The sequence below is a fragment of the Sceloporus undulatus genome, chromosome 6, assembly GCF_019175285.1.
Source record: "Sceloporus undulatus isolate JIND9_A2432 ecotype Alabama chromosome 6, SceUnd_v1.1, whole genome shotgun sequence".
In the NCBI taxonomy this organism is placed as follows: domain Eukaryota; kingdom Metazoa; phylum Chordata; class Lepidosauria; order Squamata; family Phrynosomatidae; genus Sceloporus; species Sceloporus undulatus.
In genome coordinates this window covers 102,863,657-102,887,504 of record NC_056527.1, presented here as the reverse complement: position 1 = coordinate 102,887,504, position 23,848 = coordinate 102,863,657, and the positions used below count along the sequence as shown (strand labels likewise).

The 23,848-nt window shown below is 43.7% G+C and overlaps 3 protein-coding genes across 17 annotated transcripts in view; 1 reads left to right on the top strand and 2 right to left on the bottom strand.

The window, feature by feature from the left end:
• The window catches only part of PAQR4 (progestin and adipoQ receptor family member 4), a 30,249-nt gene extending 26,587 nt beyond the window's left edge, over positions 1 to 3,662 (top strand). For both annotated transcript variants that reach the window (XM_042475380.1, XM_042475379.1), the window contains one exon: positions 28 to 3,662. In XM_042475380.1, the coding sequence (XP_042331314.1) occupies positions 28 to 461 (434 nt within the window). In that variant the 3' untranslated portion in view covers positions 462 to 3,662. The remainder of the gene's footprint in view (positions 1 to 27) is intronic.
• Positions 3,663 to 4,368: 706 nt separating this feature from the next.
• PKMYT1 (protein kinase, membrane associated tyrosine/threonine 1) lies at positions 4,369 to 15,420 on the bottom strand. Of its 5 annotated transcripts, none has more exons than XM_042475373.1 (9): positions 15,314 to 15,420; positions 13,830 to 13,969; positions 9,568 to 9,938; positions 8,108 to 8,598; positions 7,849 to 7,955; positions 7,519 to 7,691; positions 6,858 to 7,120; positions 5,365 to 5,463; positions 4,369 to 5,118 (listed from the first exon to the last, which is right to left on the bottom strand). In XM_042475373.1, the coding sequence occupies exons 3-9, from the start codon at positions 9,934 to 9,936 to the stop codon at positions 4,866 to 4,868; spliced, it is 1,755 nt and encodes a 584-aa protein (XP_042331307.1). In that variant the 5' UTR covers positions 9,937 to 9,938; positions 13,830 to 13,969; positions 15,314 to 15,420; the 3' UTR covers positions 4,369 to 4,865. The 5 variants fall into 5 exon arrangements, with proteins under 5 accessions (XP_042331307.1, XP_042331309.1, XP_042331308.1 ...); XM_042475375.1 differs by having other exon boundaries at positions 9,568 to 9,951; positions 15,314 to 15,414; XM_042475374.1 differs by lacking the exon at positions 13,830 to 13,969 and having other exon boundaries at positions 15,314 to 15,404.
• A 2,838-nt stretch (positions 15,421 to 18,258) lies between these two features.
• Positions 18,259 to 23,848, bottom strand: part of LOC121932700 (glycine-rich cell wall structural protein 1.0-like) — a 38,367-nt gene continuing 32,777 nt past the window's right edge. For 8 of the 10 annotated variants that reach the window (XM_042471609.1, XM_042471601.1, XM_042471605.1 and 5 more), the window contains 5 exons: positions 23,208 to 23,291; positions 20,716 to 20,772; positions 20,444 to 20,530; positions 19,681 to 19,734; positions 18,259 to 18,677 (listed from right to left, as the gene is read on the bottom strand). In XM_042471609.1, coding sequence (XP_042327543.1) covers positions 18,652 to 18,677; positions 19,681 to 19,734; positions 20,444 to 20,530; positions 20,716 to 20,772; positions 23,208 to 23,291 — 308 coding nt within the window. In that variant the 3' untranslated portion in view covers positions 18,259 to 18,651. Of the gene's footprint in view, positions 18,729 to 19,680; positions 19,735 to 20,443; positions 20,531 to 20,715; positions 20,773 to 23,207; positions 23,292 to 23,848 lie in introns of all 10 variants that reach the window. The other 2 variants (XM_042471604.1, XM_042471603.1) reach the window with 2 other exon arrangements.

The window sequence follows — 23,848 nt, the reverse complement described above, 5'->3', positions numbered from 1 at the left end:
CTCTCTGTCTTTTTCTCCCCTCTGCAGGTGCTCTGCCAATCATCTACTGCACACTGGCCTGCTTCCCAATTCCTCGCACTCTTTCCCTGTTGTTCTACACCGGCCTGTCAAGCTACGGCATCTTCTGTGCAGTGACTGCCCGTTCCAGTGTCAATCGCCTGCGAGCCTTTGTCTGGCAGGCCTTCTTCCGCTTCTTCTTCTTCTACTTGCGCTGGGTGGGATTGGGGACAGGACATCCTTCCTCACTGCGTTCATACCTCATAATGGACGGGTTGGCCTTCCTTGGGGGTGTCATCAATATCTCGCGAGTGCCTGAGCGCTGGAAGCCGGGCCGTTTTGACTACTGGTTCAACAGCCATCAGATTATGCACGTGCTGGTGATAGTCAGTATCCTCTATTTACACTGGGGAGTCGTGGCTGATCTACAGTGGATTGGCAACCACGCCTGCCATTTGGAATGACCACTCTGTGTCTCGGCCTGCACCCCAGCCTTCAGCAGGAGAACCCCACTGATTGAGAAGTGGGAGGCTTTAGGCTGTTATTTCATTGTTCAAAGTCTTCTACAAGGGCTGAATTGGACAAGGAAGTATGTGGAAACAACCTACTTAGAAAAGGGTGGGATTGCCTTCTCTTGGGACCATGGCTTTCCATTGGTTGCATACTCATGGATCAACATTTCTAGGATCTGGGTACTTGTGGGTCAGCAGTGGATTTCCATTGATCTGAGGTGCTTTGAAATCAGCCAGTTTCTCCCCTTGTTCTTCCAAAGTACCACCACAAGAGTGGGTGGGTAAGAATTACATGGTTAGTAAATAGCCTGGCTTACTGACCTACAGTCTCATAACTTGTGGGGATCCTACAGGCGTTTCCTCTAGGTTGTGCGCCTTTGTCATCAGAGCTAGATTTCTCCTGGGCTTTGGTGGTGGTGGTGGCTGAGGGAGAATACCGTTGCTTTGACATAATTTTCACCTGTTTTGAAGGTGAAGTACGCACTGGGAGAGAAGTAATTGAGTAGAAGATGCTAGTTTTGAGTACAACTTCTCTGCTTTCTAGAGGCACGGTATTTAAATAGACCTTTTTATCCAGGTAACTTTCAGACACCATGCAATACTTTCTGGGTTTTTTTACAAAAGGGCTGGTTAGACACCTGGGTGCCAAGGTCAGCTGCCCTTGAAAGAAGGGGAGGGCCTTTTGGAAAGAAAATGGTGGGGTGCAGCTAGCCAGCAGACTGGAAAAGAGATGCTCTCTATATGTATTAATTTGCTCTGAAATGACTTGAAGCACTTGAACCAGCACCTCCCTTCCCCCTTCCCTGCCAAAGGGGCAAACAGGGGCCTTGAAATTTGGTTGGGGTGGAAGCTCAGGAGGGTCCATGTTTCCACTTCTGGTAGTTTTCACCAAATTTGGGATTTTGGCTGTCTTACAGCTTGTCTCCATTTCCCATTTTTTTTCTGGTGACTGGTATTTAGGGATAAACCCAGGATACCTATTCTTGGATTGGACTTTTTTCTCCTTCTTCACTAATTAGACTTCTGCCAAAATGTATGCTTTTCAGCATGAAATTGAGAGAGCTCTTTCAGGTTTATTTCCTGATGGCTCTCATGAACACATGAGTTGATGCTGCTTGCCTCCTCCCCTTTCTTGGCCTGGAGACAATTCTACTCATTTTTCCAAATCTCTGTTAATTTTTTTTCCACTGGCCTTTTGAATTGGTAGCTCATGGTGGCTATCTCTGGATTTTGCATTGTTTGGCTAGAACTGGAATCATGAGGTTGGTGCCTACTTTAAAAATAAATTTTAAAAATGCTAACATCTTAACTCAGATTCATGGTCACTAGCTAAATTTTTCTGGATGGCTGATCTGGATTGTATTCTGGCAAGGCACTTGGCCATTCCTTTACACTCCTCTTTTGTCCCCCAGGTTAGGAACTGGGAGGTCAGGCATTCCCTTCTGGTGCCTGAAATTTGGCTCAGAGCCCTTTAGGTGCTTGCTTGATGCCAGTGAAATTTTCATGGCAGAAATTCTTAAATTACAATCTTTTGGGGAGGGTAGCCTCAAAAGAATCCACCCAAACCAGCCCACCAACCCAATTCATATTTGGTAGTCCTTATAAAGATATTGTCATTTTAAGTTCAGCAAATGTATTTACCTAGGTTACAAGAATGTGGCTTTTAAAAAGCTCTTGTAGACAATGATGTTCCTCCCTTCTCACAGTGGAGATTTCTCTTTTTTTCTTATGCAGCACCTATCTTAATCCATACTGTATCAGTGGCTGAGCAAATGAGCATGTGTGAAAATAGTTAAGGACTTAATTCTGGTGAACCATACTGATAACTAGTTCTCAGTGTGTAGCAAAGCCAAGCCTATCTGGATTTCCTTGAGTCAGAGCCAAACTAGATATGGCATGTAGTTGTATCTTTCTGCGAATATGAGTGGGTGGGTGAAGTGAAAGTTACCCTCTTGCAATTTCACTCTGCAAAGTGAGTGGGTGGGAGGCAGTGCTGTTAGCAAACCGGCCAGATTGGAATGAGCATCCCCACTCCTTTCCTTTAAATTCTCAGGTGCCTGGGGCTGCATATGTTCTTAGGAAAAGACCTGCAAATGCATGCCATATTAATTGGGATCTGTCATCTCTAGAGAGGGTGATTCAGCTGGTGGATAAGAACTTGGACCAGTCAGGTACAATTTTAACAGTGAGCAGCTGAAGCGCATATGGGAAAGAGATTTCATTGGGTCTTGGGATGGTAACTATTGTAAAGGTTTCTGCCTTGGTGGAGAATATCCAAGTTGAGGCCTTCTGTTTACTTGCCACAAGTTGTCTTCTGCTGAGGCAGAAGGAAGATGCATCAACAGGTCTGCATTAGGAGGAGGGAAAGACTGATTCAGGCCTCCCACATTGGGGTGTGAAACGTCTTTTCTGCACTGCTACTTTGGGCTGCAGTGGTTTCACCTGCTTCCACAGCCCAGTCTTGTCTCTTGTTATCTCAGGGTAGACGGACATGGTTAATGTTCGCAGCTTCTTTGGGCTGAAGCGACATATCTCTTTAAAATAAAAGAGCAAGGCACCCAGCTAAAAATGCACTTCATGGAGGAGGGAGGAAAGAAAATGTAGGTGCTTATGGTTCCAGAACCTCTTGGACAGATGGCATGTCTGGGCTTCTAATAAAGAGATGTATAAGGAATATTTGTGTTTCGCCTGGCATTTCATAGGAAGTGGTATCTCTTTTTGGAATTCTTCAGAAACGTCTTCTAAATGGTGTTACAATCTCTTCTGTGTTGTTGTTTCTTCATACTGTGTACAAGATAACTCCCCAGGTTTCAGTCTGATGCCTTCTGCTGTTTAACATGCCAGATCCTAATAGTTTTGTCCATGGCACTACATTTGGGTCAGTTTTTAGAGGTGGGAACCTGCAGCTGCCCAGATATTGGATTACCACTCCCATGATCTCTTGACCACTGGCCATTCTCTCCGAACAAGTTGTGAGTCCGACAGACTCCTGACTCCTAAGAGGTGAAAATGATCGCCTGTGGCTCAGGTCAAGTGTATTTTATTGTGCTTAAAGCACTCAACTCTTGTTTTAAAAATATTCAGAAGAATCAGGAGATTACAGTTCACAACTTAGTGATTAATCTTATTAAAAGCAGTGGAATTAATTGTACTTCAGTAATTTCATTACTATCAATGGATATAATGTATGACTAACTAGAAAGTTAGTAGTTTGAACAGTTCCTTTCCATGTATCCCTACTTACTCATTTTCTGTATTGGGATTGAACCAGTTTTAGCAAGCTGGTAAGTGGAATTCTAATTCCACTTGTTATTTTCATTAATTAAGACCTAGAAAACAAGAATCCAGTTACAATTATAGCATAAAGTTATAGAACCAGTCAGGTCAAGTAGAGTAAGAATGTGTATGATAAAATCTAATTTGACAGGACAAACTTTGCCCAGCATCAAAACATACTGTCTCTTCTTTTCCTCTAGTTAGGCTGCACAAGTTCCTGTGTTTTTACTGGAAACATTGAAGACAACTGGAATACATTAGATACAAATACCTTATGAACAGAATTTTAACTAGCTGTGCCTAGTTCAAAGCCACTAGTTGGCACTATCAATACTTTTGAGATGTCAGCAACACAGCTTTTATGTTCAAGGCTTCTCATTCAGTTATTTTAAAAGCAAAGCAAAAACTTCACTGACTTGTATAGATTGTTTCAATGGAAAGGTGTTTGTAAGAACTGGCTTCCCTTTTTACAGATTTGATTTGGTTCTCAATAGCCATCCCTCATATTGGTCTTTTATTATGAGGCTCCAACTTGGGACAATGATCAAATCATATCTAAGGAAGAGAAACACACTACATTCAGTGAAAGTTTGTAAATGCTTTTATTGTCAAATCCTACAGCTGCCACCTTTGTAAAACTCCAGAATGGAAGAGAAAGTTACCATATCCCAGTCACACAAATGGCAGCATATCCCTGATATGCAAACAAGAGAGGACAAAACTTAAAAAGAAATGTGTACATTATATATTGAACCCACATCCCCACATAAAAGAGGGACATTGGTTTCCCTCAAATGATCTCTGATGGGAACTATTTGCTTTCTACTGCCTTCCAGCAGATGCTGCTTAGGACCCTTGAATGCAAGAGTCTCAAAAATAGCATCACTATGGGGTTCAAGCAGAGAAGAGATGAACGGAGCAGTATTTTAAAAAGTCCTGCTTCCCCATAACTAGCCTTAGTTCTATGTCACAGCTCACCTCCTCAGTATGCTGGCTACATATGTTAACACACTTAGAGGAGTTTCGCTATGTACCCACAAAGGCCTAAACAAATTAGTAACTAAAGACCCTAAGTCCCCCTCAGCTCTGACACTTCTGCTCAGATGCCATGGAATCCTCAAACAAGCTCAGCAGGTTTTTTGGTTCAAAGGTGGAACATTGATTTGAGCACTGGGGATCAACTGCTTCCCATTCATCCTCCTCTTCATCATCCTCAAAAGTTAGTGTGCGTCGCAGACCATTCACAGGCAGTAGGTCTGATGACATAGGGCTGCTGTTTGTAGACTTTGGGCTGATGAAGCTGAGGTTGGGACTATCTGGGAGTACCAAAGACCTGCAAGAAATCATTAAAAATGGGGTGAGCTTCACAGTAAGGAAATGTTGACAAAGCTTTAGTGTTGAGAAAATTGCATCTTCTACAATATTTAAGATACATTTATGAGAAATCAGCTGAGTGTACATAGCTGCTCACCAGCTGAGTCACAAAAAAGCCTAGACATGATTTTGTACATTCACGTTTGTCTGCAGAGGCTTGTATGAAAACCACCAGGAGCACAATTACAATTTCTGAACAGCTCACCTGTTCTTTCTGCCACCAGTCTGCTGGGGTGAGGGATGTCGTGGTGTTGAGGTGCTTCCTACACATGGGCATCTGTTCAGGAGTGGGGAATCAGGCTGTCTGGAATAGTAACAATTTGGATGTTATCAGTGTTTGCAAATCATTATCTTTTATTTCCTGGAGCTAGCAGAAGCCAGAAAAAAATTCAGAAACATGTTAAGAATGCAGACTAGCTTCCCAAACTGATTGTGTGCACACATGCTTGAACTGACAATGTTCTACATGCACCCCAGTTAGAAAAGGAAGTGGTCTAGTCACCTGTCCTCCCAACTTTCAGCATCTATCATTCACAAAAAATATAATCTGAAATTAGGAATAGCTGCAAAGAACAGCAACTTCTATGTTTGGAATGGATAGTTATTTTATAGAAGTAAAATACATATTATTTGAGATAAAGCCACAAATTATTTGAGATAAAGATTTTGAGTCACATGAGCAACACACATCACCACTTCTCAAATGAAGCCAAATAATTTTATGAAAGCTGTAAATTGGTCTCAACTTTGAGAGAACCAAAGGTCAAGAAAAAACTGACCCACGCCTCTGTTTATGGAATTCAAGAATTGCCAGAAATACAGGTAATATGTTGGATCAGGATCAGAACCTAATGCTTTCTCAAAGACGACTAGTGACTTGCTTAATATTATAGGTCTAATTCATTACAGTTAATGTCAGGAAAAAATTCTCTCCTAGGTCACTTATGCTGCCCTTCCTTCCTAAAACAAGTTCAAAGGGGCTAACATCATAACAAACAAAATCTCAAAAGAGAATTGAAAAATAAGCTGAAATAAAATTGCTACACTAAAACTAGACAGATGTTCAACACTTGGTAAAACACTGATCCAATTAAACAAACAATACAGAATAAACAATATAGGTTGGAGATGCAGTTAATAAACTGAATCATTTGATGGACTTTGTATTGAAGTATGGTTGATGGACTGGGTTTCTGTGGTCCTATTTCACTGCAGTAATTTAAGGGGTAGCACCTTGCTCCATAAGGCTGAGTTACTTTTATTGTGCTTCCTATGCTTTTAAAACTCACAACCACTCTGCAAGATATAAAAAAAAGCTAAGAAAAAATTACAATACCAAAGATCACTCAGTGCACTTCTGTTAGGGACCCGACCCAAGGGGATTGTCCAATATACCATCCACTATAACACACTAACACCTTATAGTTTTTTGATGTTTTATTTGATGTTAAAATTGGCTTGAAGGGCCTATCAGCTCAGACTGGCTAGTGAGCCTGAATTTCCAAGAAGGGATGCAATTATCTTTCCTGGTAGACTGTTTGCTTACTTCAGGCTTTGCACCAGACTCTTAACATTTGGTAAAATTATGCAGCTATCTTTGAACTGGCCTCTTGGATCACACCTACTCTCAGTCTGGAGGTAGCTAGTGCTAGAAAATAGTAAGCACGCTTTCTCTCACTTCAAGTGTAACCCACTTACCTGTCTGAGGAGTGCAGCTCTACAGGACAAGTGTGGTTGTGATGCCCAACTGTGCCTGAGAGCAAAAAGCCATCTTCACCAAGGCTCTCTTCGATATTCCCATCTTCCTCTTCACCCCAGTCACTAGAAAGACTGCTGTCTTGCAAGGGTAGAACAAGGGGTGAATGTGGAGGTGTAACTGGAACATTCTGATGCCAGAACAGCAGCCAGTGAGCTGGGCTGCATACAGTCTCCCAGACCCACTGCATGAACCTAAGGAGAGTCTGGAATGAGTAGAAGGGAAGAGTCATATACTGAGTATTCAGGAACAGAGAGCCCAGAAAAGGGCCCCTACACCACACAATGACAGTGAACAGCGACATTTTCTCATACAAAACAAAAAGGCAATGCCATAGAGACTGGCATAACCCCAAAGCAAAACAATGACAGTAACAAAAACAGATTTAATCATTCAGTAAGAGTACATGGAACTGTCTCAGTCTGATTCACACATAAGAAAACAAACAACCTTTTTGAGAAGGAAACTGTGGCTGAAATAGGAAGGGGCTGCAAGTTATCAACACAGTGCAAAGAAAGAGTAACCTGAGAGTGCTGTGAAAAGTGCAGTTGAGGGCAACTGTAGATTAGTACTGTGATTATCACAGGTGAAATCCATGCTCACTTTGCACATGGAAACTCCCCGCTGGATCCCAGATTGTGCCAGAAGCATCAACTTCCGCCATCTTGCTGTCTTTTGCATGAGGCTGGAAGCAAGCAGTGTCTCAACTGAGGGTCGGAGAAGAGGGCTGGGTTCCAACATGGCAGCCAGAAGTGTCCGCAGTTCAGAAGAAAGATCTGAAAAGGGCAGGAATATGCTTCTTTCAGCATATTGGATTTTCCAGGTCACCAGCTCTTTCCCTCAACCCTTCTGTTTTCAACAGCCACTTCTCCATCTGGGGATTGACTGTGTCTTGCTCTGGTCAATACTACTGTATCTGTTGCTTCCACTCACCTGCAGTGAACTCAGGGGGCAGATAACCCTGTCGCAGCTGCTGCCATCCTTCACCTCCATTGGGGAGCTCCATGTTGCAGGCAATCTCTAAAATGGTTATGCCAAGACTGAGAAGGAAGAGAAAACAGAGAGATAAAGGAACAGGGCCAACACAGCATTACTGGGCTACAGTACCAGTTTCCACTGCAATGGATTATGTGGCAGGGGAGCAAGTGCCACAAGAGATCTTAGCTCCCCTCCTTCCCATCTCACCCCACACCTGAAGATGTCAGCAGCCTTGGTGTATTCTCCACGGAGCAACTCAGGGGCCATATAACGGGGATCCCCTTCTTGAGCATCACTGAGATCTCCACAGTCCAGCTCCAGCATGAGCCCAAAGTCACCCAGTTTACAGACATTGCTAGATGAGAGGAAGATGTTAGCTGGCTTGACATCCATGTGCAAAAGATTGCGGCCATGTAGGTGGTGCAATCCCTGCAGCAAATCCCAGAGGAAGGCCCGCACCTGCCATTCAGGTAGTGGCCCATACTTCTCACAGTATTGCAGCAGACTGCCTGGGCACAACTCTGTCTGGATGTAGAGCTGACCGCGCTCCTCCCAGGCTTGTATAAAGCTCACACAGTTGGGATGGTGCCCTACACGTTCATGTTTGCGCACCTCTGCCAATTTCCGCTGCCTGTCACCCTCACCTCGAAACAGCTCCACAGAACGCTTCACAGCATACAGCTGTCCATCCTCCCTATAACGTACCTGTAAGAGATGAAATAGACTATTCAGGCCCATATTTTAAAGAAGTTTCCAAGGGTATTCCTGCCCAGGTACAGCTTCAGAAACTCCTAACACCTTAGTAGGGAATGGGAATACAGTGTTACCCCGGGTTACGAAAATAATTCGTTCCGCCGCCGCTTTCGTAACCCGAAAGGCTTTCGCAAGCCGAAACCCCATAGGCGCTAATGGGGAAAAGCCGCGATTTGGTGCGAAAAAGCGCCGAAAAGCACCAAAATTTCTTTCGTAACCCGAAATAACCTTCGTAACCCGGAACAGTTTTTTTCAATTGGATTTTTTCGTAACCCGGAAATTTCGTAAGGCGGCACATTCGTATCCCGGGGTAACACTGTATCCCAATGTTATGTCCCAAAAACATACAGATTTTAGGAAAAGAAACTATGCTCAATTGGCATTGTTAAGTTTTAATCAAACTACACAGAAATGTACCATTTGTTCCTCAAACAGAATGGCCTATAAGTACAAACAGTGGAGATCGGATATTTAAGGCATTGCATTTTAATTTAAGAAGCATTTAAATAGTATCACAATAAATAATAATAACAAATTATGTCAAATAGAAAGTAGGGAACAAATTCTCTATAAAAATTAATCCAAATATAAGAGCACTGCTGGTCTAAACAGGTCTATCTATTCCAACTTATGTTTCTCATACCAATCTCCTGTTGGTCACAAACATACAACAATGCCAATTGCACATTTTCACATTCCCCACTTACAAACTGGTATTTGGGCTATCCAGTTTCTAAACATGGAGATGCCATTTAGCTGTCACACTTAATAGTAACTGATAAGACACATCCTCTGATCTTCTTTTAAAGGCATCTAAGCCCATAACTCATCTTACGGTACAAAAATCATTAGGTTAAGTCTACCCTGTGTGAAGTAGGTTGTTACATAATGAGACTGTTTGTCCCCCTGTCATTGTCTTACCTTGTACACTTCACCAAAAGAGCCACGTCCCAGACAACTCAGCTGCTGGAAACACTGCCTGAAAAATAGTTCTCTTTTGGTGGGGTCATATAGGCGACTACGAAGGGGTGGCTCTTGCCTCTTTTCTCCATGGAAGGAAACACTGCGCGGTTGGAGCTTGGTCCACGGCTGCAGCCGGCGGTCAGAGAAAATTCGACTCACAGTTAGCGTACTTTTGTGGCGTGGCCGTGGAGGGAGAGTATAGCTGAGAGGCTGGCGGGCCCGCTTGACTGAGAAGCTACATTCTGCTTCACGGAAGAATGCTGGCACTGGCAGAGGAGTGTGGATCAACTGGGACTCAGCCTCTGCACAGTCAAGAGCTACTGGCATATCTGGAAGCAGAAACTAGTCAATAGGATTAAAGTAAATGTCTCCACTGTCAGAACTAAGAAGCAATGGTGGGTTACAGACCGCCCGTTTGAGGCCCCGATCCGCCGCTTTCCAGGCTGCGGGGAAGCGGCAAAAGGCCACCTCCCCGTGGCCTGGAAATGGGTGTCCTTGGGGCTTCGAGCCCCAAGGATACCCAGCGACAGTGGGGACCAAGAGAAAGAGGCCGCCATGTAGAGGCTGCGCCAGCGATGCAAATCCTGGCAGGAGTTCCGAAACGGAGCTCCTTCCTGCGCTGCCAAAAGAGTGCCCCAGGCGCTCTTGCACAGTGCGACTACGTCAATTCTGCACCACCTCAGTTGGATGCGGAGCGGTCGTGACGTAGTCATGGCGGCACCCATGTGCATAGGGTGCCGCCATTTTCTACGCGCTCTGTGCGTATTAGGGTTAGGGGTGTCAAGAAGTGATGTCTCTTTCTAACCCTAGTACGCACAGAGCGCGTACTTTTTGCCCGTATGTAACGGGCCAATGAGTCTCTCATGCTGGGCTTTTAAAGTCCGCTAGCCACAGGAATGGGTGGGAGCAGGAAAAATATACATATATAAAATTGAAAATATTTTCTCTGTACATACCTAAACAACATGAGGAACATGACAAAATGACATGAATGAGGGACATAAATTCAATTTAAAGTCAGTCCTATTCCTAAATGCAAGAGTCAAATTCAGCAGCACAGGAATCCTGAAAAAACGTATACCTAGCACCACTTATAAGTAGATGGCTCTGCTTTTTAGTTTCTTTTATAGCTTGTTTTGCAGCATGGACCTATTTATGTTTGTACCTATTTCCAGGCTCTGTCTAGTGGTTAAATGCCTGTACTGCAGCCATTCACTCAAAACCACAAGGTTGCGAGTTCAAGACCAGCAAAAGGGCCCAAGCTCGACTCAGGCTTGCATCCTTCCGAGGTCGCTAAAATGAGTACCCAGACTGTTGGGGGCAAATTAGCTTACTTGCTAAATAGCTTACTTGCTGTTCACCGCTATGATCTTTGGAATAGCGGTATATAAATAAAACAAATTATTATTAATTATTATTATTATTATCAGTCAGAGGTTTCAACAGAATTCATGCCTCCAATCAGCCACTAGAATTCCATCCTCAAAGATCAATGCCCCATGGATTGTTGTCTCCAGGCACAGGCCATTTGGAGAGCATGTGAGCATCTGCCATATTGTCCCATAGCTATCCCTAACAGTGATGGGGTTTTCTAATGACTTCAGTGATTGCTGACAAACCACATGACATTCAGAGGAAACTGACAAGGATGGAATATGAATCTCCAGTGGCACTCAGACCAAAGCAAAGAAAGCTTGTCAGCAGAATCACAGAAAGAAGAAACTAAGCAGAGTGTCATTAGGAAGATACAGAGTTTCAGAGTATCAATTTACACCACAATTTCCTTGCTTGTAAGCCACATGAATCTATGTTGGGGGGGGGGGGGGGGAAGAGAAGGTTGCAATCTTAGAAACACTTACCAGGGAGTAAGCCCTAAAGACTGAAAGTGGGACTTGCTTCATAATAAAGATGCATGCATATATTCTAATATTACAAATAATTATAGCTGTATTTTTATCTCATCCCTTAGCCTAGAAATATTTGGAGTGGCACATGGGGACCCAGCCTTGTCCTGAAAACCAGCTATAATACAGTAATGTCGGGTGGGATGTTCTGACCTTGGGTGCAATGAGATAAGCAAAACACGAGAAACCCTTGCTGAACCAAACAAAAAGCAAATCATGAAGGTGCCATTTTATGCTTATTTCCTAAATACTCTAAAGGTACCACATCCTGCCTGATCTTGGATGCTAAGCAGGATCAACCCTGGTTACTACTTGGACGGGAGACCTCCACTCAATACTAGGTGCTGAAGGCTATATTTCAGAGAAAGGAACTGGGAAAACTACCTCTGAGTATTTTTTGTCTAAGAAAACCCTATGAAATTCACAAGGTCACCATAAATTGCCAGGCAACGTGAAGGTGCACACACATACACACACCCCAAAATAATCTAGTACTCACTGTGACACTGCATTTCAGACTGGAAATTGTCTTTAGCTATCAGGGTGACTAGACATGTCTGCGATGCCCAAAATATAAGACTAAGACCAGGAAAACAACATTCGAATCTACACATCAACCTCAATCGTGATGTTAAGCCAACTGCTCTGAGCTACTTTGATGGAGGCACTGCCAGGTAGAAAAGTAAGTTCAGGGTGGTGGTGGTATTGTGATTATGCCCAGCCGCAAAAGTCCTTCCTTGGCCAATATAATTTGTATGAGGGGGATAACTCTGTACCCTCAACTTCTCAACATTAAGGACAGAATAAAGTTCTAAAAAATAGGCCATTGATCTAGAAATTGCCATATCTTCTTTGAAAGTAAGTCTAACTGAATGTCCAACCGCATTCTTAGACCAAAGGTGGACACAAAATAGACTTGGAATTATTACTAAGTGATTTGTAATAAAGATTTCTGTCTCCCAACTGTCTGACAATAGCATCAACCAAAATGATTCTTCTCCTATACTGTTGTTGATATTGTGCAACTTCAAGTTGTTTCCGACTTTCAGTGATTCTAAGGGAAACCTATCATGGGGTTTTCACAGCAAGGCTTGTTCAAAGGAGGTTCGACTTTGCCTTCCTCTGAGGCTAAGAGAGTGTAACATGCCTAAGGTCACCCAGTGGGCTCACATTGCTGCAATCGAGAGAGAGACTGATAGAGAAAAGAGAGAGAAATTGTGTGTACAGACTGTAACTCAGCTCAATTCTAGTACTCAAAATCAATTCCCAGGCTCAGAATTATTTAGTTTTAAACATGTGTAACCTGCCTGGGAGATTCTGTGGGTTCTAGAAAAACACCCAAAGTAAATCCTACAGGTTGAAGTCTGCCCAGAGTGAGAGTCTGCCGTTAGTAAAGTGAGGAAACATAGTGTACGCTTCACTGTCTTCAGTCCCTCTGAAGAGCATCTGCTCCCCCAAAAGGCTCCACCATTTCCCCCAGTTTCTGGAACTCTGTGCATATGTGTTTCAAGTCTTCAGGTCATTTCCCATGTACGGTGACCCTAAGGGGAACGAACCTATCACTGGGCTTTCTTTGTTTGTTCAGAGGGGGTTTGCCAATGCCTTTTTCGGATGCTGAGACATCATGACTTGCCCAAGGGTCACCCAGTGGGTTTCCATGGCCAAGCGGGAAATGAACCCTGATCTCCCAATGTCCAAGTCCAACAATCTGAATACTGCATCATGCTGGCACCCAAAACATTGCTTTTAGATGTGGGATTCAAACTCATGATTGCAACCTGAATGCAGCACTTTAGACTGCTCAGCCATCCTTGACTCTTAGGATATAGCGTACAGCACGTGGTATTCTTTGGTGGTTTCCCATGCAAGTACTGACCAGTTCTGGCCCTGCTTAGTTTCTAAACTCAGACAGGATCTGCCACCCTTGAAAGCCTCTGCGAGGTCTAAACTATCTTCAAACCCCTCCTCAAAAACTTTTCCAAGACCCCTTTGACGCAACATCCTTCTAGTTCCCCTACCTCAACAATGTAAGTAATCCTAAAAATTTCAGGAGGGGCCCCTTTATTAATCTGGTTGCAGCAAAAACAAAGATTAATTATTTTTATTTGGCGCAAGCTTTTGCAGATTCTTGTCCATTTCATCACATGCATGAATGCAAGAAAAGCTTAAATAACTCTGAGACGGGCAGAGTGGGATTTTCCAGATGCTGATGGGCTGCAGCCCCCATAATTCCTCACCACAGGAATCTGACTATTGCTGAAAAGAGATACAACCTAGCAACATTTGGAGGATTCTTATGTTCGGCAGCAAGCCTACCTTTGCGCTTTCTTCTTCGACTTTCTTTAGTGACTGTTCCGAATCTGTGAAGCTTTCCACTAGAAGTATAGTGTTGCCTTGTTGCTGTACCTTCACTCCTCCTCCTTCCTTGTCTAAAACTGCTCTAGGTATGATGTTTTCTGTACAGAAGTAGGCAGAATAGACATCTCAAAACATGGCACTTTCAAGATACACTGGGCTGCAGCAAAAAAAAAAAAAACCAACAACCTGGGAAAGGGTTGCCATAAGTTGGAAACGACTTGAAGGCACACAACAACAACTGGCCAACATGGCAAACCCTGGATATGTTTTCTTGACAACTCTTTTGAGTCCCTATATTGGGAGAAAATAAAACAAACACATTTTCTGTCTCCATCAGCTCCATCTCCTGCCTCAAAATCCAAACCCTGTCTGAACTGGCCATCCTTCCTCACAAGGCGCCAATTATACACCCCTTTTCCCTCGCCATACAAGTTGGCATGAGGAAGGTTGACACCACAAGTTCTACTTCACCTCTATCCCCAATTTAAGAAGAAGAAAAACCCCAATACTCAGCCATGGAAACCCAGTGGGTGACCTTAGGCAAGTCACACTCTCTCAGCCTCAGAGGAAGGCAATGGCAAACCCAACTTCTGAAGAAACTTGGGCCACGAAAACCCCATTATAGGGTTGCCATGAGTTGGAAATGGCTTAGAATCACAGAATCCTAGAGTTGGAAGAGACCGCAAGGGCCACCCAGTCCAACCCCATTCTGCCATGCAGGAACTCTCAATCAAAGCCTTGGCAAAGGCGCAGAGAACATCATCATCATCATTGCCACATTGGAATGCTAATATAGAATACATATTTGGAACATGTATTTGCACATGTAGCCCTTCTGGCGCATAGTGGTTTGAGCGTTGGATACTATGACACCGGAGACCAGGGTTCGAATCCCAGCTTGGCCACGAAACCCACTGGGAGGCCTTTGGCAAAGTCACACTCTCTCAGCCTCAGAGGAAGGCAATGGCAAACCCCTCTGGAGAAACTTGCCAAGAAAACCCCACAATAGGGGTCACCTTAAGCTGGAAACAACTTGAAGGCACACAACAACAACAACAACAACAACAACATGATAAAATAAACCTTTATCTCATGCTATGTATATTATTTGCTCCCCAATGGCTCTTGTGCCTCTACAGTGCTCTGCAAAATGATTTTGATACTTAAGGTTAAAATAAGCAGTAACTCTGTGGCTAATGTATACCAAGAGCTCGCGTGGCTTTGGATGTCGGGCTCTGGGTTCGAATCCCGACTCAACTATGGAGACCAACTAAGTGACCTTGGGCAAAGTCACACTCTCTCAGCCTCAATGGCAAACCCTCTCTGAAGAAACTTGGGCCAAGGAAACCCCATTTTAGGGCCGCCATGAGCTGGAAACGACTGGAAGGTACACAAACACAACAAACACAACGCAACGCATCTTTATTCTGAGGGGGTCTTACCTCTTCCCAGGCTTTTCCTCCTCTCAGTTGTAAGGGAAAGAGCCCCCGGGCGAAGAAGACCCGGATGTAGCCAGGGCGCGCCCCCTCCCTTTCTCCCCCAAAGCGCGCGCAAACCCAAGCCCCGCCCCTCCCTCCTCGAAGCGAAGCCTCGACCAACGCCCGGCGCTCGCGCCAAAATTCCAAACGGCCTCGCCCACTTCCGCCTTTCTACGTCACAAAGTCAAAGGGGGCGGGGCCAAACCCAGCAACAGCGGGAACGCTCGAAGCCACAGGACACGCCCCCTTTAGAACTCTTCTTCTTCTCCTCGCTTCCCTTCGCCTCCTACTGGGCGCCATTTTGTTTTTTCTCGTTTAGCCAATCAGGATTCAGGATCCGCCTGTAATGTAATGGGTGTTGGACTCTGGAGAGACCAGGGTTCCAATATCTGTAAGCCATAATAAGACTTACTGGGTGACCTTGGGAAGTTCAGTCACGCTCTCTCAGCCTCGGCCAGTGGCAAACCTCCTTTGAGCAAGTGGAAGGGATCTAGGAGGCCAAGTAGACCTCAAGTTGAACACATGAGTCAACAGTGTGATGCAGCAGCTAACAAGGCCAATGCGATTTTAGGCTGCATCAATAGAAGTATAGTGTCTAGATCAAGGGAAGTAATAGTGCCACTATATTCTGCTCTGGTCAGGCCCCACCTGGAATACTGTGACCAGTTCTGGGCGCCACAATTCAAAAAGGATGTTGAGAAACTGGAGCGTGTCCAAAGGAGTTCGACTGAAATGGTGAAGGGTTTGGAAACCATGAAGTCCTGTGAGGAACGACTCAGGGAGCTGGGGATGTTTAGTCTGGAGAAGAGAAGGTTAAGAGGTGATATGATAGCCCTGTTTAAATACTTGAAGGGATGTCATATTGAGGAGGGAGCAAGCTTGTTTTTTGCTGTTCCAGAGATTACCTGGAGCAATGGATGCTACAGGAAAAGAGATTCCACCTCAACATTAGGAAGAACTTCCTGACAGTAAGGGCAGTTTGACAGTGGAACAAACTCTCTTGGAGTGTAGTGGAGTCTCCCTCCTTGGAGGTCTTTAAGCAGAGGCTGGATGGCCATCTATTGGGGATGCTTTGATTGAAAGTTCCTGCATGGCAGGGGTTGACTGGATGGCCCTTGCAGTCTCTTCCAACTCTATGATCCTCTGTAGGCATTATTTTGTTTTCTTTATGTTCAGCAGCAAGCCCACCTTTTCACTTTCTTCTTTAATTTTCCTTAGCCATTATTCCATATCTCAGATATTTTCGCTAGTAGTATGTTGCCATCTGTATCTCTTAGATGGTTGATGTTCTTTTCTCCTATCTTCACTCCTCCTTTGGAGTCTAAATGCCCTCATCATATATTTTCTGCATACAAGTTGAACAAATAGGATGATAAAACGCAGCTTTGCCTGACCCCTTTGCCAATTGGGAGCCATTCTGTTTCTCCATATTCTGTTCTAACAGTTGCCTCTTTTCTCAAGTCCAGTTTTCTCATCAGAACTGTCAGATGTAGTGGCATTCCCAGTGTAGCAGCACCATTAAGACTAACTGGTTTTATTTCTGCACGTACTTTCGGGGATATAAACTCACTTTTTTTGGATGCGATACAGAGCGCTAATAAATGCTGATGTGTGAAAGCAATAAATCTGCTTACCAGAAGTCAATTTTCTGGGGTTCGAGACCTCTGAGACGCTAACTCCCCAAGCATCAGTGCCTTTATTGGGCCAGATTTAAAGCATAAAATACATTATGCAAGCTTTCAAGGCTTCATTGGCTTCTTCATAAAGCAAACTTGTTAAAACTCATGCAGGAGAAAAATAGTGATGTTAAGAGTCACAGTACAGAACATGTATAATCACATTATGCAGCCTTTTGTTGTTGCTGTGTGTATGTCTTAAGGACTGTTCGACAAAGGGCACTAGCCCCTCTGATAGCCTTTAGGGCTGAAGAGCGGGGTATAAATACAACAACAACAACAACAACAATAATAATGTGTTCTTAGCCTCAGAGGAAAATGTCTTGGGCCAGCACTGTGAGAAACACTGGATAGATTGTGCTTGGATTGTAGTACTGTATATGGGTTCCCGTTTATCTCACCTGTACTGTATTCAGTTGCCTGCCCTGCTTTTCAATGCTCAGATTGTTTTTAAGGCTGAAGAGCGGGGTATAAATACTATAAATAAATAAATGGCCCTGCCGGTGTTGTTGGGCTGCAATTCTCATCATCCCTAACCAGTGCATCCTGAAACATGATGGGAGTGGCAGTTCAAAATTATTAGGCCACATCTCCCCTACTTGTACATGATCCCCAAAACCATAGTTGCTTTCTCTTTCTAACCTCATATGCCTTTTGTTGCTTCCAGACAAGGGCCAGTATTCTACATCAGCTAGATAGGTTGGATGCTCTTGGTCCAACCTTTCAAAACCTGAAGGAAATGCCATTCACCCATGTTCTGATTGCCAGCAAAGTAGATTTCCTTCTTCCCATGCAGATGTTGTCAGATAAAGTTGAGGGGGAGGTTTACATTCGTAATAATAGTGTCACGGTTGTGACTAAGGGTGCAACTACACTGTAGAAGTAATGCAGTTTGACACCACTTTAAGTGCTGTAACTCCATCCTTTGGAATCCTGAAATTGTAGTTTTAAAAGTCTTTAACCTTCTGTGCCAAAAAGTGTAGGTGTCTCCCAGGATTTTGTAGGCTGAAGTCATCACAGTTGAAATAGTGTCGAACTACATTATTTCTGTGGTGTACCCTAAGAAGTGATCATGAACATGGAACAATTTCTTAGATTTACTCATCTGTAACTGTTCTGTATTCATGATCGCTACTTATTCATGAATGTTAAAATGAGCACCATGGCTTGTGTTGGACAACATTATGCTTGTGTCTCCAACAATAAGGACGCAAGACAAAAATGTTCTTGTTGTTTTTAATTGAAAAGACACAAGGGTATGGGACGCCATATACACAGATGGGAATAATCTCTAAACTACTTTCAAAGAACTGGGATTTTAAAAACACATGGGAAGTGGGAAGGATTTCCATCTCTGCATTGCACATTTCTATAGCACTCGATCACTACCATCCTAGGAGCTTGAGAAAAAGTGCTGACGGAGGTTTTAAAACCTAAAAGCAAACTCCCTCTCCCACTTTTAAAATGCAACATTTCTAATAATAAAATAATACAGTATGAAAAAGAAAGGCATGATCATTTATACTGGAAAACTTTGGTGTTGCTGGTCATCAGAAATAGCACCAAAAAGATTGTTGGGATGTCTAAATCCTGCTGCGGGACGTTCCTTGGAGCAATCTCGCCTCTTCAGCATTTTCCAGAAGTGCAGCGAACTAGGGAAAGATGAGGATAATTGGACAACTACTGTTACATTTATTCCAGGTCTGCAGTGGACAGAAGCAGAGCACAGAAAGGCATGATGTAGAATAGGATATGATTATTTTATTCACCAGATCATCATATAAGAAACAATCTTAACATTACAAAATGGTACAGTCTTCAAGCATTTTGTGAGTGGGGATGTATGTACTGTACATTATTCTCCAGAAATACTCTCAACTTGGAGCCAAAAGCATATCTATATTGCAGGTATATAACAAATGTAACTCAATTCTTTCTTCAGCTCCAGAGAAGTATAGATTTATAAATATGATCATCTTTGAAATATGTGTTAAGTTCCAGTTTTTGTCAGAGTATGCCCATGGATGGGTTTTCTCCTCACTGGACTAATCCTAGACCCAATCTATTACATGCGCCCTATACAGGCAGGCCAAAATAAAGCTGCTTCAGGTCACTTTGGAGGTATGGTGTTTTGATTATGCATGTCTTCTAAGAGTCTGGAAGCTGCCCCAAAGCTGCACTCCAGGCCTTAGGACTGGAGCATGGCTTTGGTGCAGCTTCTGAACTCTTAGGATGCATATATCATTGACTCGAAGCAGCTTTATTTTGGCCTGTCTGTATCAGGCCTTAGTCATTTATATTCTATTATAGATGGAGCAGGCAAGTGTGGTTCTCCAGATATTGTAAAAGTACAACTTCTAATCAAGACAGCCAATGGTAAGGGATGATGGGAGCTGGTGTCCAACAACATCTGTGGGCCAGCAATTTGCTCACCTCACCTATAGATGCCAGAACTCTTAGGAAAGATTTTCCTTTTAAAACTGTTAATGTTTGTGGGATAGATAATGGTCACCTTTTGTTCTATGAAAACTTGAACTATACAGATGTGTCTGAAGAGGGTCCGGAGGAACATACAGTTTCTGGATGAAATAGGCAACAAGGATGAACAACTGCCAAAATTATGGAAAATACTGTATACTTTCTCTTATCTCTTACCTCTGTACCCATTTCCCAGAAAGCCATTCATTCCATACTTTGATTCTTTCCCTCCTAAAGTAAAAGAGAAAGAAATCTAATAAAGGCATCCAAAATGGAGAAAGGCCTGGAAGCCATGCTCTATGAGGAATGGCTTAGGGAGCTGCGTATGTTTAGCCTTGAAGAAGAGAAGGTTAAGGGATGACATGATAGCCATGTTTATTTATTTGAAAGGCTGTCATATTTTAGAAGGAGCAAGCTTGTTTTCTGCTGCTCCAGAGTCTAGAACACAGAGCAGTGGATTCAAACTTCAGAAAAAGAGATTGCACCTAAACATTAGGAAGAATATCCTTATGGTAAGAGTTGCTTGACAGTGGAATCTGCTGCCTTGGAGTGTGGTGGAATCTCCTTTAGAGCTTTTGAGAGGCTGGACAGCCATCTGTCTGGAGTACTTTGAGTGTAGGAGACTGGGCTGGATGGCCCTTGTGGTCTCTTCCAACTTTATGATTCTACTGTACAGTGAATTTCTGCTTAATTTTAGTATTATACATTTGAGCCCCTGATGATGCTACAGTATTGTTATTGGTGTGGATGAATTCAGACACATAGTGTCTGTCATGGCAGCAGAGGTGCAAGGGTGTTGTTGAGTTGTGGGATTACACAAATAAAGCCACACATGGGAACAATGACGACATCTTAGGATGTCCCCACATTTGGTGCCATAGTGGTGGGACAGGAGGAGGTCTTCAACTTGGTGTCATAACACAAATATAGGACCACCTACCGTAGCCTCCCAGTGCTTGTCCAGGGCCTAGTGGACCACCATACCCTCCTGGTGCTTTCCCAGCTGCGAGGGGACTGTATGCACCTGCTAGACAGAGTGAGAAATGAAAGCTAAGCCCAGCGAAGGCATAAGTGAAGGCACAGTGAAGCATCTGGTTGCAGAAAGTGCTTCCAGTTACACCAGCCCAGTAGGAGGCACTGTAAAGATCAGGGTGGGAGCCCAACTGGAAAAGAGGAGTAAAGGTATCTTCTTAATAGATCTCTCAGTTTTACCTGCCCCAAGCCCATTAGCTTCTCCGCCATTCATATATCCCAGGCCGTTTCCGTTACCTGCACAGGGTAAGAAGGAAACAGAGGGTGAGAAGAAATAAGAGTCTAACACAAAAAAACCTACTCTGCAATCACTGTCCTCCCCTGACACTCTGGTTCTGGGGGCATTCCCTCCAGACATTCTGGAAATAGGAATTAGAATTCAGTCACCACAACATCCTAGATTATGAAGTTGAAGGCTTTCATGGCCAGCATCCAGATTTTTTTGTGGGTTTTTTGGGCTATGTGGTCATGTTCTAGAAGAGTTTATTCCTGACGTTTCGCCAGCTTCTGTGGCTGGAATCTTCAGAGGTGCCAGCCACAGATGCTGGCAAAATGTCAGGAATAAACTCTTCTAGAACATGGCCACATAGCCCAAAAATCCCACAAAAAAACTATCCTAGATTATGGTTGCAGAATTGTCCCAAGCACTGATACATCTGAGACCTAGAGATAGTTCTTGGTGATGTGATTAAACATTATGCATTAAGTACCAACCACAGTTGTTTACAGCTTGTAATTTGAACACACACAGAGAATATATTTCCTTGTTTGGAGATTAAGGGATAAAACTTAGCCAAAGGGGCTGTTCCCAGATCAAGGTGAAATAAGGGAACCATTCCTCCTCACTTACTTAGGGAGATGGGATAAGGAACATGTAATCTTGCCTACTGGTACTTGTTTCTAACCAAAAGGTGGATGCAGAACAGAGCAGAAGGTGAACCCTAGTACCACAGCAATTGGGAAGGAAGGAGGAAGCCAACCAAGTAAATAAATAGACCCTCCCTGGAGAGTCTTTTCAAGTTAGAGCAAAAATTCAATTAAACCTTGCAAAGAGTAGCAAGCTGCTGTTCTACTAGCTAACCTGGAGATTTGCACCCAGCCCTTTCCCCTTACCTGGAGCTGAGCCCACAAAAACTGGAGAATCTCCATCCCTGTCTCCTGCCTGAAGGTGACTTACAAAAACTGGAGACTGTGGGCCAGACCTTAAACTCTGGCAACCCTATCTTAGATGTGATGTTTGTCATTAGCCCCCACAATGCTGTCTCTACAGAGTAGATGAAATCCACCACAAAGCCGGAAATGGGCAAAATGCAGCCTGAAGGCCACCAGGAGCTCTGAAGCCACTTTAACAGCTTCCTCAGCTTCTGCTTGCCATCTATAAGGTTAGGTGATTTTTTTTTTTACCATCTAGTTCTATGGTCTGCACAGGCTGTGGCTCATATGGATAATGGGGCCCACCTGGATAGCTGAGTCCCACTTGGATAAAAGAGACAAAGAAGTAGGTGACCATCTTCTAAAAAGGAAGGCACTACAGACTTCACTCCTATTTGGTTGGCTCGCCCTTGACAAATAATCCTTTACCAATACTTCCAGACAAGTTGAGACTGGCTTCAGTTACTCAGGATCCAGGAATTCCTTCTGAATCACTAGCCCAGTGATACCATGGTTAGCTCTGGGAACAGGGAAGACTACATCTTCTCACAAGCAGATCTTTGCAAGGGGCAATATTGTGGCTGAGTCAATTTCACTCTTGAGAGGATTGCTATTTGCTTGTCATGAAAATAAGGCTAAGTACAGGCAGTCCATCAGATATGAACTGGAATTTGCAGGAAAGATAAGGAAGTAGCAAGAGAAGGAAGACGGGTAAAGGTCATTAGAGCAAATCTTTAACCATATGGTCCTGGTGGCAAGCTGAACATGATATGGCAGATGATCTCATCTTTCCACAGCCATGGGCATGCCCCATAGCCCAGAGGGCTGCACCAGTTTATTTCCAGCTTCTCTGGAGCTGAGAAGGATCAGTGTTCCATTCTGACTGCCATACTGAGTGACCAAAAGAGGTGTTGTGTTACATTCCCACACACTTTATGTTCTGTTTTTCCCCCTCCTCTTTTCAAGTAGGGAACCTTTGAAACAATGTTTGTTACATTTAGAATGTACTTTTGGGTATTTTTTAACTGAAAAAAGGGCTTTCTAGTCATTTTTTAAAAAAATTGGAAGGGAGTTACCATGGTCTTGGCAGGATTGGCAAAGGCCATGCCCTCTGTGGGCTATGATTCCTATCTTTGTCTTCATGGGTTGCTCCAAGCCACCCCACAACCTCTGTCTATGCTCCCAATACTACCTTCTCCTGCCTTTCCTTCTTGTCTTGCTTTTTTCACCAGGATTGCCACCTCTTGCTGCCACCACTTTGTGACAGTAGTGGCACGTGTGGCAAAATCAGCAATGCTAGCACTAATGTGGCTTCAGTAGGTTCAGAGGAGGTGTGTGTCCAATGTGACCCTTTGATCCTCAGAAGGTGTCCACCTCTGATGTGCAGACTAGATTGGTGCTGCTGCTGCTGCTGCTGATTAACTTCAAATTGTCAGTGCTTGGTTCAAAATTTGGTTCTTTCTGCTTTTGTACAGAGGTCAGGCAGTCCTACCTGCAAGCCACCCTGCTCTTCAACTTACCGTATCTCCCAGCACTGTAGTCTCCTCCCAGACCAGCAGCCTCTGGTTGTTGTGGCTGTCCACTGTATGGGAGTTGCCCTGCCCCTGTGGTGTAGATGGGAGTCAGGAGAAGGGCAATAGAAGGCCATCAAGATGGCACAGAAAGAACATAGTTGGCAATTAAGCAAATCTTTCCATCCTGCCACCCCAGCGCTGATGAAAGTTAAGCACTTTCCTAGTATAGATTGAGTCTCCCTTATCTGAAGTGCCTGGGAGCAGAGGTCGGATTGGATTTTGGAGCATTTGCATATACTTAATGAAATATCTGGGGATGGGACCCAAGTCTAAACATGAAATTCATTTATGTTTCATATTCATCTTACATACCATGAAGGTACTTTTATACATAATATTTTAAATAATTTTGTGCATGAAACAAAATTTGTATACATTAAACCTGCAGAAAGCAAAGGTGCCACTATCTCAGCCCACTACTCATCCAGGTTTTGGATTTTGGAATACAGTCAGCCTCTACATTTGGAGCTTTGACTTTTGCGGATTTGATTAATATATTCTCTCTAGGAATCTCTAGGTCCTCCAGCATGACTGTGCCAGAACTTGACTGTAGAGTTGTGCTGGAGAACCTAGAAGTTCCTAGAGAA